Here is a 15,447-nt window from a genome sequence, read left to right as displayed (position 1 = left end):
CCCCACCTCTTTGTCTTATCTCTTGCTGCCGGCAGGAGAGTCTGACTTCCTGATCCTCTTTTAAAGGGCTCACCTGATTAGGTGATGCCCACCTAGGATCATCTATCTTTTGATTAAGTCAGCTGACGAGAGACCGTAATTATTTTTGTGTTTCTTTGGCCTTGAGATATCACCCCAGCTCCAGTCACAGGAGCGGCATCACTCCCACTCACGGTGCTGCCCATGCTCAAGGGGAGAGGATTTTGTGGAGCAAGTACACCAGGGCAGGAATCTTGGGGACCCCTGAGAATCGGACTGCCACCCTCCTCTCTGCCTGTGCCCCCCCCCCCCCGCAGCCCTCCCTTCTTCTCTTTTCCTGTCTCTCACATTCCTGCTCCGCCCCTCCCCTTCACCCTCCTGCATGCCCTCCCTTCTCCCTTCCCCTTCTGCCTCCAGGCCTGGTTCCAAGCTGGTGGCTCTGGCGGCCTGGGCTGTACCGGCACAGACACAGACCCGGAGCCAGCAGGCAGGGGCCGGGCCTCCCCGCAGCAAGGCAAGCAGGTAGGCAGGCTGCACTCAGAGTGAACCTAGTCCTCTTGCTGACCCAGCCAAGCTACCGTAGCATTTCAGCGTGGCCGGGTGTCAGTCACACAAGCCTTCCCCTCCCTTCCCCCGAACTCTGCTGGATCTTTTTAGACCCTGAGTGGCCCCCTCCACGGTGTAGCATGGTTTAGAAAATTGAAAATGGTGCCAAGGTATCAATGTACTGAAGCAGTTGTGAAATTTGATCCCACCACCACCCCCGACTTGAGGGACCTGGGCTTGGGTTGATAGAGGAACCACACGAATGAACCAAGTTACAGAAGAAATTCCTTATAAGGCCACACACCAGCCAGTCTCTGACAGATGAGCTAAGGTCAGTTTTCAACCCAGATTCGAATTCAGACAAGATAAATTTGTGAGTCAGTTACCAGTGTGGCATGGAGGACACGGGCGTCCTCGACACTGGGATCCACCGTGCTGATGGGAGCCTGGTCCTTCGGGACAGGCTGGATGATGACACCTGGGCCACCTCCTGTTTGCTGGCCCACTGGCCACACCAGAAGAACTCTGGCTGCCTCTCCCGGCCCTGCTTTAACACCTAAAGCTATCAACAGAATTGTCAGTGGAAGAATTACAAGTATATTCATTCCCCCAAAGAAACCAAGTGGAAAGAAGGTGGAATTTGCTTGACACCGGAAAACCCAAATCCTGGTGCATGTGCGCCACGTCCTCACGGAGCCGTTTGCTGTACCCCTGAAACAGTGAATGGACAGATCTGTGGAGTGGGAAGCAGTGTGAGTGGCAGGTTCAAGGGCGCAAGTCAGCCCTGGTCTAGAGTTTTAATGGTCTTCAGTACAGTTTGGCTAAATAGCTATCCAAGTTGATAAATAGTTACATGGAAACTGTTTTGTTTTGTCTTGTTTTCATGTAATGCTTCCAACAGCTAGGACCCACCGACCATCCTGCTCTGGTCTTGTCTTGAGGAAAGACGAGCTTCCTGGCACTGTGGATGTTGGAGAGGAAGCAGAGGGCAGCAGGGTGTCCTGAGAGGTGACTAGACAGGAGTTCTGGAATGTAGTGTCAGGGACAGGTCCAACAGCCTCTCTAGGCATCCACTTCCTGCTTTGTAAAAGGGACGGTCCTGCCCAGCTCTGATGCTTTGCTCTACGCAGTAGTCTGTCATAGCTCCAGAGGAAGGCACGCACCCAGCCCTGCCACTGGGAGGCTGTGTGACCTTGGTCAAGTTACATGCCCTCTCTTTGCCATAGTTCTCTCCTCTATAAACTGGGGATGGTAATAATATCTACCTAAGAGGGTTGTTGTAAGGTGTATGTGGCACAATATTTATAAGGTCCTTAGAGCTGTGCCCACTTAGGGGAGCCTGGGGGGCTCAGTCGGTTGAGCATCTGCCTTCAGCTAGGGTCATGCTCTCAGGTCATGGGATTGTCACATGTCGGGCTCCCTGATCAGTTGGGAATTGGCTTCTCCTTCTCCCTCTGCCCCTTTCTCCTGCTCGTTCTCTCCCTTTCAAATAAGTAAATAAAGTCTTTTATAAACAACAACAGCATCCATGCCTACTTGGCATTTAGTAAGGGCTCTGTAAACGGTAGTGATCCTTATTGTCTGTACGACTGCTACCGTCATTCCTGCTGACCTTTAACTCGTATGAGTCTGTGATGTGTTACGGTGTATTTATTAAACGCCAAACAAAGACTCTTACTAACGGCCTCATCATTCACACGAAAGGAGCCACTGATCCGTCTGCTAATAAAATCCCCTGTGTGTTTCAGGCGGAGGCAAGGCTGGCGGCGAAGCGTGCGGCCCGTGCCGAGGCTCGGGAGATCCGAATGAAGGAGCTGGAGCGGCAGCAGAAAGAGGTAAGGCTCGTGGTTCTGTGCGGGTTCCTTTCACAGGTGTTTTCATTTTGGGTAGAGCGTGCAGGTGCAGAGACACCTGTTGCTATTTACACACCTGTCCGCTTGACAGTGCTCACGATCGGAATGCGCCGTGCCTGTGACTGTTGTTCAAGGTCAGGCCAGGGAGTGCGCATAGCACGGATGCCGGGCATGCCTGTCCCAGACCTCGACCTGCTGGGTCCTGAGACAGCCTCCCGCGCAGCCACTCGCCTGCCTACATCCAGCCCAGCCTTCTGGCCGAAAGGAGCCAAGAGCTGCTGGTTCTGAACCTCAAGATCTATCCGTCCAGCCAGAATCTCAAGCCTCTGAGTTGAAAAGTGAAAGAACAGAATATTATTTTTTTAAACTAACCAAACTATTTTGTTTAAAAATATTTCCCCTTGCGGCTTTTACCTGTTTTAGTAAGTTTCGTGATGCCTGAAGCCCATATGTGGCACAGAAAACAGAATATACACCATGGGTGGGACAGCTTGGAAGAAACTGCGCCCCACCCCACGCGCACCAAGGGAAGGTGGATAGGAATGGGCTTACATACCTGTTAATGTAGTCTGCTACTTATTTTCGTAATCTTGAGCTACAGCCTAGGTCGTGTGGACAGCGCGAGGACTCTTGACCTTGTGGTTAGAGCAGTGAACTTTTCTGTGACCTTGAAGTCCATGTGGTGAAGGAAGCAGACCCGTGTTCTCTGTGGGCTGCACCCTGTGGGAGCATCCACACCAGGCCCCACTGCAGGGCTTCTCTTGGTCAGAACATTTGAATTTGCCAAGCCGGAGGGAGGCAGCCAGCTGCTTTTCCCAGGGCTGATATTTTATAGCCAGAATTTTAAAGCTGAGCCAGTGTTTATAAAGCACATGAGATTTCCAATAAAAACCTGCGTTTCCAGTTTCTCTTCAAATCCTTGTGGATTCCACTGCTCACCTTCACATTCCCTGAGGTGGCGGGGGGGGGGGGGGGGCGCACCTGCCTGAGGTGCGCCTTGTTGCCTTGTTGCCATTCCGTGCATATGGAGGGTAGCATGCCCCGGGGTGAATGGGTTCAGGCAGAACCAGATTTGAATTTGGGGAAGAAATCTCCATGGGGTTTGAAGAATGGATTGCAGATTGCTAGAAGCTCTGGGCCAGGATGTTACTTAGGAGAGTTAAAACACAGGCCTGGTGGCTGGAGGCTGAGAGGCCCCCAGTGATAGGGACACGAAGGGACGTGGTTCCCGAGAGAAGGGCCCCACCACCCTCCAGCGACCCCTGGAAAGCAACCTGAGCCAAAGGGCAAGTGGTGGCTCTTCTACAATGCCTTAGGTGTTTCTTGTCCTGTGTTTACCATGCGGGAAAAGCCTAAAATATTTGAAGGTAATTTATCACATCCTCCCCCCTCGTTAGAAATACAAATACAGTTGCAATTAAGTTCTAGTTTTGAAGCTGTTCTGCCTGTAGAATTAGCTTCTACTTGGATTTCTTGTACTTTTTCTCTTAATTTATGCAAAGCATGGGTTTGGCACTTTCCCAGTGCTTTCCCCTGAGAATCATGGTTGTCATTTTAAAACCGGAAATAGGCACTCTGGAATTTTTTGCGTGGGTGATTTGGACTCACGTGTCGCCGCACCGATGTCTACTGGGATGCGTCCCCTTCCGTCATCTCAGTGAAGGGTGAGGTTCAGCCCACTGGGGCTGAGGGTCATCAGCTCCAGGGGATGCGTCTCACCGGGAGTGATGGTCAAAGATCCTTCAGAGATGCATTTTCAGGACATCTCTGGAGAGAAGGATCTGAACAGGAGGTCAAGAGAAAGTCTAGGTCCAGTTGCTTATAGACTTTGTCCCACACCTTTCTGAGACCCTGTCACTGTGCTATGGGAGCCACCCTGACAGCAGACGGCTTCTGCCAACTCAGACGCTGGTATTAATAGTAATCAGAGGCCACTCAATGGAAAAGTTCTTTTAGCCTGAACTGGTTTTTAAAAATAGATATTTTTCCTTTTTTCAGATTTTTTTTTCAAACTGCCTGGTGTCTGGTTCCCGTTAGAATATTTTCGTTCATCCAGCAGACACCTGCACGCCCACTGTCTGCTGGACCCTGCAGCCCCCCGCCCCGCTTTCGAAGTGAACATGGCAGTGGGGGGCGGGCAGGTGTCCAGAGGCTGGGTCTCCAGCTCTGCCTCCCAGGCTGTACCACTGGTCTGGGGCCAACGGCCACTACCCTCTTGGGGCTCATTCACTTTTAATCTATTCCCCGGTTCTCCAACAGGCCCCTGGTCCCTGTTCTGTTAAAGTTGTAAAAGCCTTATAGGGGATCTTCCTGACATGTTCCCACTCTGCCAGCTTTTCCATGGTGGACCAAATCCCAGCAGCACTGGTGTGTCTGGCGGTCTGTCGCTGCGTCTGAGCCCACTGCTGGAGCCCACAGGGCTGACCCCAGGGAGAGAGAGAGAGGGGACAGTGACATCTGGGGGCCCTGCCTTGGGCACTCAGGATGGAGTCAGTAATCTTAACTTTATCATCAGCCTTGGGTATAAGGGAAACTGACACGCACTGAGAGTACGATGTCAAATTTCCACAAAACCAAGAGGAGAATGAGTTATGCATTGTTATGCATCTGTTTTCCAGATGCTATGTTTAGCGTAACTGTGGCCTTAGTGATGGGTGGAGTTCATTTCAATACAGGCACAATAACGTGTGGCTGAGCTTCACAAAGTACTTTAGCAAAAGTGCTTGATGTAGAAAAATCCTGCTTGATCTAGAAAAAAGTGAAGAATTGAGCCACGAAAATGACTGTTTGAGTGGCCTCCTTTAGAAGCAAAGCCCCCCTGCTCCCGAGGTTCCTGTGGCTCCTCACAGTGGCCTCACGAGGCCAGGAAGCCCCCACCAGACACACGGGGCTGGGGAGCCCCCAGTCCCTGCCACAGGGCGTTGGAACCTGGGCCTGTGCACCCGCAGAGCCCCGCTTCTGGGCAGTATGGCCATCCCTGGCATTTGGTGCCAGTTGAGGAGCTCGGCTTTGCAGAGAAAAGCTGATTAAAACCAGGAATCTGGTCAGAAACACCACAGTTGGCCTCGGTGGGACACGTGTTAGAACTGGGACACTCTCCGTTTTAACAGCATGTTTCACATTTGTTGTCAAGACATGGAAGCGGTTCCTGGAAATCAGATGTTGTATCTTGAGTCAAATTCCAAGGAACGTCTTGCACAAAAGCAGGTGGTCACTGGGGTCTCGTTGATCTTCTGCTACATGACAGAGGTGCTTGTGGATGCAAGCGTGGGTTTCCATGATGTGTGGGGCTGAGTTCCGAGGGGCCAGCAGGAAAGCTTGGCTTTGCATGTGAGAAAGTACCCCCGAGTGAGCACCAGCTTCTTGGTTTCTCTTCCCAGTGTGACCTCATCCTCCTCTGTGTGTGATTTCACCTTCCTCCCTGTGTGATCCCACAGACCATTCACCCGTGCTCACCCTCCTCCCTCTCTGACCTTACCTTCCTCCCTGTGTGATCTCACCCTGCTCCCTGTGTGACCCCATGGACTGGCAAAGAGTTAGTGAAGGCATCTCCACAGTTCCTTCTCTGCAGAACTCACACTCTCATTTGGGGTCAGTTACATGCCTGATGACCAGCCCCCGTGACATAAATTCTCAGTGTGCATAGTGACACCCTGTGTGTGTCAGGAAGGGAGCAGAGAAGCCAGCCCTGGTCCATGCAGCCTGTGGGATGCTGAGTGAGGGAGTGGCATGTGGGATAGGGCAGAACACAATGACAGCCAGGTCAGGGAAGGGGTGAAGCATGGAGGGAGCACCCCCCCCCCACCCCGCCCCAGTCTGTCCTGCAGTTTATACTAATCTGGTTGCCTCAGCCAAGCACTGACCCACCCAAGTGACACTGTTGCTAGCAGAAATTTAGGGTCTTGGAAATACGAGAGCATTGATATTTAAAGTTTGTCTGTTGGTTCAAAAAAGGGGGCGAATCTGAAAGATTTAAGCTAAAATAGATGTATATTTTATTGCTAGTCAAAGAGAGCTGGGGTGGGGCAGAGGGGAACGTCAGGGACATCCTAGAGCCGCTGGCCCGGGGCAGCAGCACACTTGGGTGCTGTCACAGTCCACAAGGGACTCTGCCCAAGTTTCACTTACAAGTGAAGAAAGCAGACAGTTATCTCCACAGCTAAGACAGCTGAGCCAAGATTCACATTCCTACGCCCGGCAGCTGTAAGTTGTCCTAGTAGCTAAAACCAAATAGACACTTAACAAGAAAAACCCAGGGCAGAGTCCATGGGATTCAGGTGGTGTGGGAGCTGGCTGGCACCCACAGCGGAGGGGAAAAGGGAAGATGCACGTAACCCCTGATCAGTTTATAAGCAGCTGCATACCCCGGGAAACCAGTTTTCTCATTGGTGTGGACTTGGAAGCACAGCGTAATAAACACAGAATAGGCAGCTTTGTTAGCAGGAGTGTTAGAACACAGAAGCCGTGGCTGTTCTTGTAGCTCTTTCTTGATGTGAGATGAGCTGGGGGCCTGGGGGCTGTACCTGTGGACATGCATGTGCACACGTGAGCGTTTGTGTGTACCGCTAGAGGGGGGAGTGAGGCAAGCTGGCAGGGCCTAAGAATTCAGGAAGGTGTACAGGCGACACTTGTCTCAGCCCGTCTTCTGCATATCACATCTCTGGGCCTATTATTAGAACTAGCTAACTCGATTTGAGGTTATACAATCTGATAGCCCCGGGGCACTGGCATTTTAAGTTGTTGATTAAGTGGAAATGAATATGCTTCACAAGGCCAGTGTTTAACTAGTGTAGTGTTGATGCTTTGGTGTAAAAAAAGTGAGAAATGTGATCCCTGTTTTCATCTGGAGGTGAGCCATCCGCCTTCACACAGGTGTTTCTGAGCAGGGGCGAGGCTTTCCTGGAGAGGGAGCTCAGATCTGCTGAAAGTGGACAGAGCCTTGACTCCATGGAGGAGGAGGGGTGACTGTCGTTCGAGGCCAGGAAGGGGGAAGCTGGTGACAAAAGTTGGAGTTTTTGGAGGTGGGTTATGGTTGGAGCGACACTAGTGCCTGGGATACCCCAAGACGGGGACAAGGCAAGCAAGTAGACACCATGTTGGAGTGTAGATCTGTCCTCAAGTCCCACAGACCCTGAGGACATGGGGCCTGTGAGCTGGCCGTGGATTTCCCCCGACCTCCCAGGCCCACCCAGCCCTTCCATGGTGGCCTCTAGCTCTCTCCATCCTGATTCTTCGTGCAAATGGGGAGACCCGACTGTGGCCTGTGTTCGCTGTGCTGTAGGGCTGCGTAAAAGGGTTATGAGCTCCTTCTGAGTGGATTCATGGGGAAGAATAATATGTAGTTATTTGGGAACTCCGAGTGAGCCTTTTACTTCGCATGAGGACCTCGGCTAGTAGAAACACATGGTGATGGACAACCAGCCAATCTGATGAATGGGCTGTGTTTCTTTAACTGCTGCTGACTTGATAAGCATTTTCGTGGTCAGTACTGTGTGTCCTGTGGTCGTAATGTTGAATACATTCACGTGTGCTCACCCATGTAAGACTAGAAATGCCAAGCGTTGGCCGTGATTTGAGTAAAGCCTGATTCAGCAAATGTTTTGTTCTATGAATGAATGAATGAGCCTGATCCCTCAGTCTTACCTGGTGATACTGCACAATTAGGAGAAAAATCTGAAGCAAATGAATATGTCAGTGTGTGATAATACGCTTTTTAAAAAACGTGTCTCAGTTCTGTTCTAGTAATTGCTGCTTCTTTACCTGTCATTTTCCTGGCATTGTTCATACCCACGTGAATCAGAATAGGAAAGCATCTTTCTTCCCTACTTGGGCACTTGACCAGTGGACTTTACACTGTACTTTCTAGTTGAACTTTTATCATTGTGCAGAGAAGTTTTGAATTGAAGATGAAGTGCTTTTCCCCACTGCTGGTAATGGTTACATGGACTCAGTGCACTAGAATCACACCAGGATTCTTGCAGGCACCCACCTGTGTGTGCCTCGGTCTCACCATTGTATCTCAAATAGCGTGTAAAATGAGTCAGGAAATTAACAATACTTTCAATGAGATTTCAGACATTTTTTTTTTATTCTACCAGTACTCAGTGTTGGGTCCCCCCCCCCCCCCCAGTATTGCTTTTATTCACATCTCCAGGGACTTAGATAACCTTTCTTTCTGATGTAACTACTTCTGTAATTGGATTTCACACTTCTTTTCTTATTTCTTTTGCCCTTCTCTGTAGATCTATCAGGTTCAAAAGGTAGGCTCTTTGTTCTTTGTTTCCTAATTTGCATGCCGGTTTGTTTTGTTTTGTTTTCCTGCCAAGGGCCTGGTCACCTTTCAGAAATAATGCCTTTCATTGAAAATATGTAGAAGTTTTTACTGCTTTATTTACAAATTGGTTTATTCAAGAATGCTGAAGTCCCTATTTCCACCCCCAGAAAAAGCAACCATCAGACGTACCTCTGTCCACAGAATGTTTTCCTCATCTCCACTTTTCTCAAAGAATTAGAAAATTGTTTCTTTGAGGAAGAAACAAACACAAAAAATTGAATTCTAAGATAAAATGAAATCACACTTCAGAATTGGGGAAACTTTCAAAGTCAGATATTTAAAGAAAAAGATTACCCTTCCATATGATTTTATCAGAAAAATCTTAAAATCTCAATGCAGATTACCACAGATTGAGAGATTGGCATATACTGATTTAAAACCCAGGTGGGAAAAAAGAAAATGGTAACAATAGCCAACTCCAATAATTTAAACCTGCCCTCCATCCCTAACATTCAGGGTGGTAAAGTGCGTGTCTATTTGCTGGGCGTTTAGAAGCAGCTGAGATTTAGTGAGAAATACACTAGCCGGCGGGGCATACAAAGTAGGGTTGGAAACAACCGGATCAGTGGCTCCTGACTCGGCAACAATGATGGAGCGATGGTTAGTTCCCTGAGAATTTATAGTGTGTGTCTACCATGAGTCTTTACCAAATCTGAATCTCATTAGTTACTTCTGACATCTATCATAGTGCTTTTTATAAATCCATTTAGTTTGTAGATAAAGAAGAACTGGGTTGTTTTGTTTTGTTTTTCATTTTGTTTTTAGAGCAGCTAAGAAAAATGTAAATAAGATGATCATTAAAAGGTTAGTCACCAGGTCCTTTTAAACACACGATCAGTAAATTTAAAATTCCAGCGGTGGATTCCTTTACTGGCTACCATACCAGATTGCCTTTGGTTCCTGTCCCCTACCCCCCAGTCCGCATAACTACTGTCCAGAGAGTGTAGAGAAATCAGATAAGTGGGCGCCAGAACCTGTTTGTGCTTTATTAGTTTTTTCCAGGGTCTGGTATTGGATTGTATGTTGAAGCTAGATCCAAACATACTTAGAGAGTCTCGGGAAGAATTTAACAAGAGGCAAAAGCTGGCAAAGCTAGGGGACCCACCCTGTAACAGACTGCCCAAAACCTAGAAAAGAGACTCCGCCTAGTAATTTACACTTTGGTTCATTCCTTTCTAGTTCCAGATCACTATTGTTTTTCTGTTTAGTAACTCAGCAGGGATACAATGTTAGACCTTCTGTCAAAATGTTCACTTGTGTACAAAGTAATTCTAGAAGGGAGCTCAGGAAGTCCACAGTAGAAAAGCAGATACACATTTCTATAATATAGATGTGCCAAGGGAAGGGAGGGCTTTCCTTATCATTAAGATTTGAGAAAAGTAAGAGGAGGCAGTAAACATCTCTCTTGGCCCACTTGGTCATTCTGTGGGATGGCTTCTCTTCTACTGAACTTCAGCTATTTCTGAAAGCCAAGCACCTTTTGTATTGTAGGTCTGGCTCTTACTTCCTTTGCATGACTCACTGGCTAATCATAGTGGTTTACATTTGAAACATTGTACGCTTTCCGCTTTTGGCTTTGGAGCCTGCTCACTAACATCAGAACTTGGAGTTAGTTGCACTTTCTGCTTGGGGCGGGGGGTGGGGGGTGCTCTCCCTCCCTGAAATGACGGACCCCATCATTTCAGGGAGGGAGAACTGCAGGCATAGCAGTGATGGGTAAGTTCACCATGAACTAGATGGAAGATTTTGAATGCTCGTTCTTATTTTTATCACAAAAAGAGCAAGAGATGGTGTGCGGTATTTGATATAAGTATAGAATTGGCAAAAAAGGGAAAATATGAAAATAGACAAACGCATCATACAGCTTTTGTTGGAATTGAAATAATTTTTATGCCTTTGTATAGGCCCCCCTTTAAAAAAACAAAACAAAACAAAACAAAAAACCTCTGTTCTTTCTATCTTTGTAATTAAGCCATGAGCTAAAGAGGGTTGATGGTGTCACATTTTACAGGTGAGAAACCTGGAATTTGGCTGCAAGAGTGAGCAGGCCCGACATTGATTGAATGTAAAATGGCTTTAAGCTGTTGCATTTCACTTAACTTGAAGCTAAAGCCTCAAAGTCAGGAAAGTGACTTATAGAAAAAGACTCGGCTCATGTACTTTTGATATATTACATTTCTGTATTGGTTGAGATTTGAAAAGGTTGAATGCTTCCTCCAGTTTTTTTCCCCTTCACTTTTCCTGCTTAGCGCTCTCTCTAAGAGAAAGGGGCGAGACCGTTGGAGAGCCATTATATTTAAAATCTGGCCACCCTTCAAAATAATTGTAACTGAGCCAAACATAGCAGCATGTTTTGGCAATTAGAAAACAATTTCAAAATTTGTCTTGGACTTCTAGCACCCAATTTTTTTCCCCCAAAGTTTTAATATATAAAGAGGAAAACCATGTCTATGTGATGACATGAAAGTTTGGTTGCTTGTTCCTTGCTTTTTCTATTGGAACTGGGGAGAAAGTGAGGAGAAAAGCAAGACCCCATCACTTGAGACTAGACTTGTGCTCCTGCCTCTCTTGGGAATCACTATATTTAGCAAGGGCAGTAGCCATTCTGAATCTGCTTTTCTAATTTTAACTTGGACCACCAGGGCTGGCACAAGCGAGGTAAAACCATGGAGGCACTATAGCTAAAGAAAATGCCCAATATAACCTGCAACCATAAAAATGTTTTTTCTGTTCCAAGCCCTCTTCTTAGCCACTCAGCCATCTTTCCATCGGTAACATGCTATGAAGACATCCAAAGAACGTAAATTCTCGGGGACCTAAATTTAGCGTAGATATCAGATAGCTGGAGCAAGAGCATTGGAGACCGAGGGGTCAGCGCCCTCTCTCTCCCTGTCCCCTGGGCTTTCTTGTTGCTCCAGCAGCTCAAGTACCTTTGCTCTGCAGGCTTCAGCAGCCTCACACCGGGGCTACACTGCCCTGTTCAGCTCCTGCTCTTCGCCGTGCTCCCTGGGCTTGCCTGGGAGGGATGGGAGGCGGCAGTCTCTTCACCAGAGCTCCCCACCCTGCACCGAGTGTGGTGTTTCCAGCTGTGTGACGGCATGCTCCCTTCCCTGTGTGGCTTGGGCAGTGGTTTGGAAATGCATGTCAGAACAGTTTCTTACGTGGTTACCGTTTCACGTCTTGCCTAATTTTCTTTCCTTCTGTCTTTAGAAATATTATGGGCTGGATACAAAATGGGGCGACATCGAGCAGTGGATGGTAGGCCTTGGATACAATTTTAAGAAACTGACATGGTTTATAATTTGATTCTTACACACTGCAATTATATTGATAGATTTCTGCTGTGCCATAATTTAATACTGAGAGATTTTCTTCCAGTTCTGCATCTGGCCAGATTGTTTACATCTGGATGAAGCTGGGTTAGAAATGGGCCTGGCCGGCATTTTTGTCTGATCTGGGCAGTAGCTGCTCACTCCTGGAGTCTCCAGGCTAGTGTCATGTTCTCCAGGGCCACCGCCGCCCTGTCTCCCTGGGCAAAGGGCTCTCCATTAGGCACACAGGAGAAGATGGAGCCCTAGGCATGAGGCTCAAGGAGGGGGAGCCTTCCCCTTGCTGTCCACTGGCCCCAAGAGAACGTGGACCCAGTCCTCTCATTAATTTGTCCGCATGAGTTCCTCCCACCTCCTCCTGTCCTTGACACTTACTCAGTGGCCTTATGGACGTCATTACATAGTTTTAGCAAAGGAGAACCTGGCCAGTGTGGAAATGTCATGTTCGATGTCCCTTATGCATAAACAATCCAAGGAAATGTAGAATTACCTCTTAATATCTTAGACCCCTGTGTAGAATGGGAAAGAGAACGGTTCCTGAAATATAAGCAGTGTGTACTTTCTTTGTCAAAACAAATGATTAATTTCCGCCTTTAGTGTGTGTCAACCATCATTTTAAGCTTCTATGGCAGATGTATTTTCATCAGATCTTAAGACCCAGTTAAAAGATGCCTCATTGTTTTCTGTATCACTGAGAAAGAAGAAGAAGAAAAAAAAATGCTGCGAATTATAATGTGAACAACTTTGATTGTAAGATATACCCCCTTCAGAGATACCCAAATGTGAAAACCATGTGTGTCTCAAAATGCACAAAATATAGTAGATGGGATAATGTCCTTATTGGAGCTTTTATGGTAATGATTTATCTTCTGATTCCCAAAGGAAAGATAATAAGGTTCCCAATGTAGGTGGAAAAGTAGGTTGAGTTGGATCTGTAGAGGTTAGGAACCAGTGAAGGGCCATCTTCTCCCCCAACACACTTTTAGAGTGGAAATGAAATATGCCAATTACTTGAGTGCTTATTATATCCCCAAAGAGAACATTCTTCCTCAGTGGTTCAACTGAAGCCTTTTAATGGCATCAAAGAAAATATTTATTTGACTTTATATCAAAAATACTGTATTGAGTCACAACCAGACTAAGGCTTCTGTTGTGTCTGTATCTGACCTTTAATACTGTTTCTTCCGTTGCTTTGATAGGAAGACACTGAGCGCTATTCGCGTAGATCCAGGAGAAACACATCGGTTAGTACTGTGTTCACTTTGATTGAAGTCTAATTTATAGTTGTAGTGGCTGAAATGTGCGATTAGATATATCTTAGTGATGCTTACAAAAGAAACTAACTTCTACTGATTCTGTTACCTAAAGATTTGTGGACTCAACTTTTAGCATTTTGACCTAACTTTGTGAGGGGAGAATGGAAAATTTCTGAGTATTAATATATAGTCATGACAGTCTTAATGCTATTTTGCCATCCAATACCCACAAATAATTTGCAGAATGATATGCATTGAGGCTGTGTTTGTAGATTACTGGCAAAGTAAATAACACCACTTCAGTGAAATTGAGTTAAAGCAATATCATCCAGAAATAGCCCTCTGTAAATGGAGGTGCACACACAAAGCCCATTTGGGGAAGATGTAGGTAGGCTCAAGTCCTCTGAGATTTCCAGAGGCATCGGATCTGCCCCACTGCTGTGGTGTCAGATCAGCCGTATCTCTCTGAAAGCTGGACATGGGTTTCTACATGCTGTGCTTCATGGTTGTTTTCATCCTTTCTTTCACTAGGCTTCTGATGAAGATGAGCGCATGTCAGTGGGTAGTCGTGGAAGTCTGAGGGTCAGTAACCAGAAGGATCGGGTTTGCATGCTCAGTTTACAGTTGGCCGTCTTTGCTTCTGTATCCCTGCGTTCAGATTTCCTGTTCATTACCCCATAGTCTAACAGGGAAATCTAATCCACGGTGGGGTGTTTCCTTGTGTTGCAGAGAGAGTATTGATAAGCAGAGGTCCCTCTGTTGTATCTCTCTCCCAAGAGTGGATATCACAATGTCTGTATATTCCTCCATAACACAGCACCGCCACGCCTTGATTAAGTTGTCTTGGCAATGCTGGTGGGTTGAAGGGGCCCATTTGCATACGTGCTCCCGGTCAAATTTGCATCTCAGATAAAGTGACTGTTCCTCAGTGCTGTTCTTGCTTAGTTCCTTGAAAGGTGCCATAGGTTGCCTGGTGGAAAATTGGCATGGGTTGGACCCATAAGCCCCAGGTCCACTCACCCTCAGGAGTGTTACCTTTGGTTAGCTTTGGTGAAATCTCTTCGTCACTGACAACTTGATGGTTGCAAAAGACAAAGACATTCAACATTCCAGTAATCATAATGAGGCTTGAAAACATTGCATGCCTTAGGAAGTGAAGTAGAGAAATGGTGTTTTGCGTAGCACTTTAGGTCAGTGCCTTACTCTGACATGTTAGTTTTCTTTACCAGAGGGTTACGATTGCTGTCACTGCTGGTAGGAAGTGGGTCTCCATGCAGCCATGGTTTCGCTTAAGAACTGTCTGGAGCAGTATGCTTGGTTTCGATCACCATGACAATTTATATGCACCATGATTGTGGATTTCATCTGGCTGTTCGCAACAGTAACTGTCAGGGTAACTCACTGTTGTTCTGACCGGCCATCAATGTCATGGACTTAGCAGTGCCCAAAGCAGATCCACAGTGATTTTGCCAGAAAACAACGGTTCAGATGTGAAGACGGTGAAAGTGCTTCCTTGCTTGCTGAAACTTTCCCCTTAGCCATACGGTTATAAGTTCTTCAAAGATCTGTCTCGGACAAGAGTCAAGTTGGAGGAAGTAACATTTATGTAACCAAAATATTATAAAAGCAAACCTGAGTTTGCAGAATCTGTGACAGAGACACAGAAATGACAGCCATTGAGCAGGCCCGGGAGAAGCCTGAGTCCTTGAAACCGAGAAGAGACACTGTTTCCAGGAGCAGGGGAGAGGTCAAGGAAGCATAGGACTAAGGGCCAACTACTGGCCTTAGCGTCAGAGAGGATGTCGGTGGACTCAACGAGGAAACTTTTGATGGAGGTGGTGAGAACAAAGCCTGACTAAGGCAGGCTTAGGAGAGAATAGCAGAGAAATTGGACACAGGTGACATTTGCTTGCATGGCCATCATAAAGTGTGCTGATGTTTTGATAGCTTTAGCTGTTGTGACTGCCCAGCTCAGGGGCACAAAAGGCCACGGCGCTGCTCGTAGTCTGCACAGTAAGGGGTGTCGAGAAAGCAGTCTCCACAGTGAAGAAGATGGACCCTCAGAGACCTGATGTTGGATAAAGCTAATATGCTGTCTATGGGCTTTTTAT

The 15,447-nt window shown here is 47.1% G+C and overlaps 1 protein-coding gene across 36 annotated transcripts in view; it reads left to right on the top strand.

Moving 5' to 3' along the window:
- LRRFIP1 (LRR binding FLII interacting protein 1) overlaps positions 1-15,447 on the top strand; it is a 134,058-nt gene that overhangs the window by 71,707 nt on the left and 46,904 nt on the right. For 15 of the 36 annotated variants that reach the window (XM_059167609.1, XM_059167607.1, XM_059167608.1 and 12 more), the window contains exons 2-6: positions 2,313-2,399; positions 8,660-8,677; positions 11,962-12,009; positions 13,280-13,324; positions 13,868-13,918. In XM_059167609.1, coding sequence (XP_059023592.1) covers positions 2,313-2,399; positions 8,660-8,677; positions 11,962-12,009; positions 13,280-13,324; positions 13,868-13,918 — 249 coding nt within the window. The remainder of the gene's footprint in view (positions 1-2,312; positions 2,400-8,659; positions 8,678-11,961; positions 12,010-13,279; positions 13,325-13,867; positions 13,919-15,447) is intronic. The other 21 variants (XM_059167612.1, XM_059167590.1, XM_059167580.1 and 18 more) reach the window with 5 other exon arrangements.

This window comes from Mustela lutreola, chromosome 3, assembly GCF_030435805.1.
Source record: "Mustela lutreola isolate mMusLut2 chromosome 3, mMusLut2.pri, whole genome shotgun sequence".
Taxonomy (NCBI): domain Eukaryota; kingdom Metazoa; phylum Chordata; class Mammalia; order Carnivora; family Mustelidae; genus Mustela; species Mustela lutreola.
The sequence above is the reverse complement of the archived record's forward strand: the minus strand, read 5'-3'. Positions and strand labels throughout refer to the sequence as shown.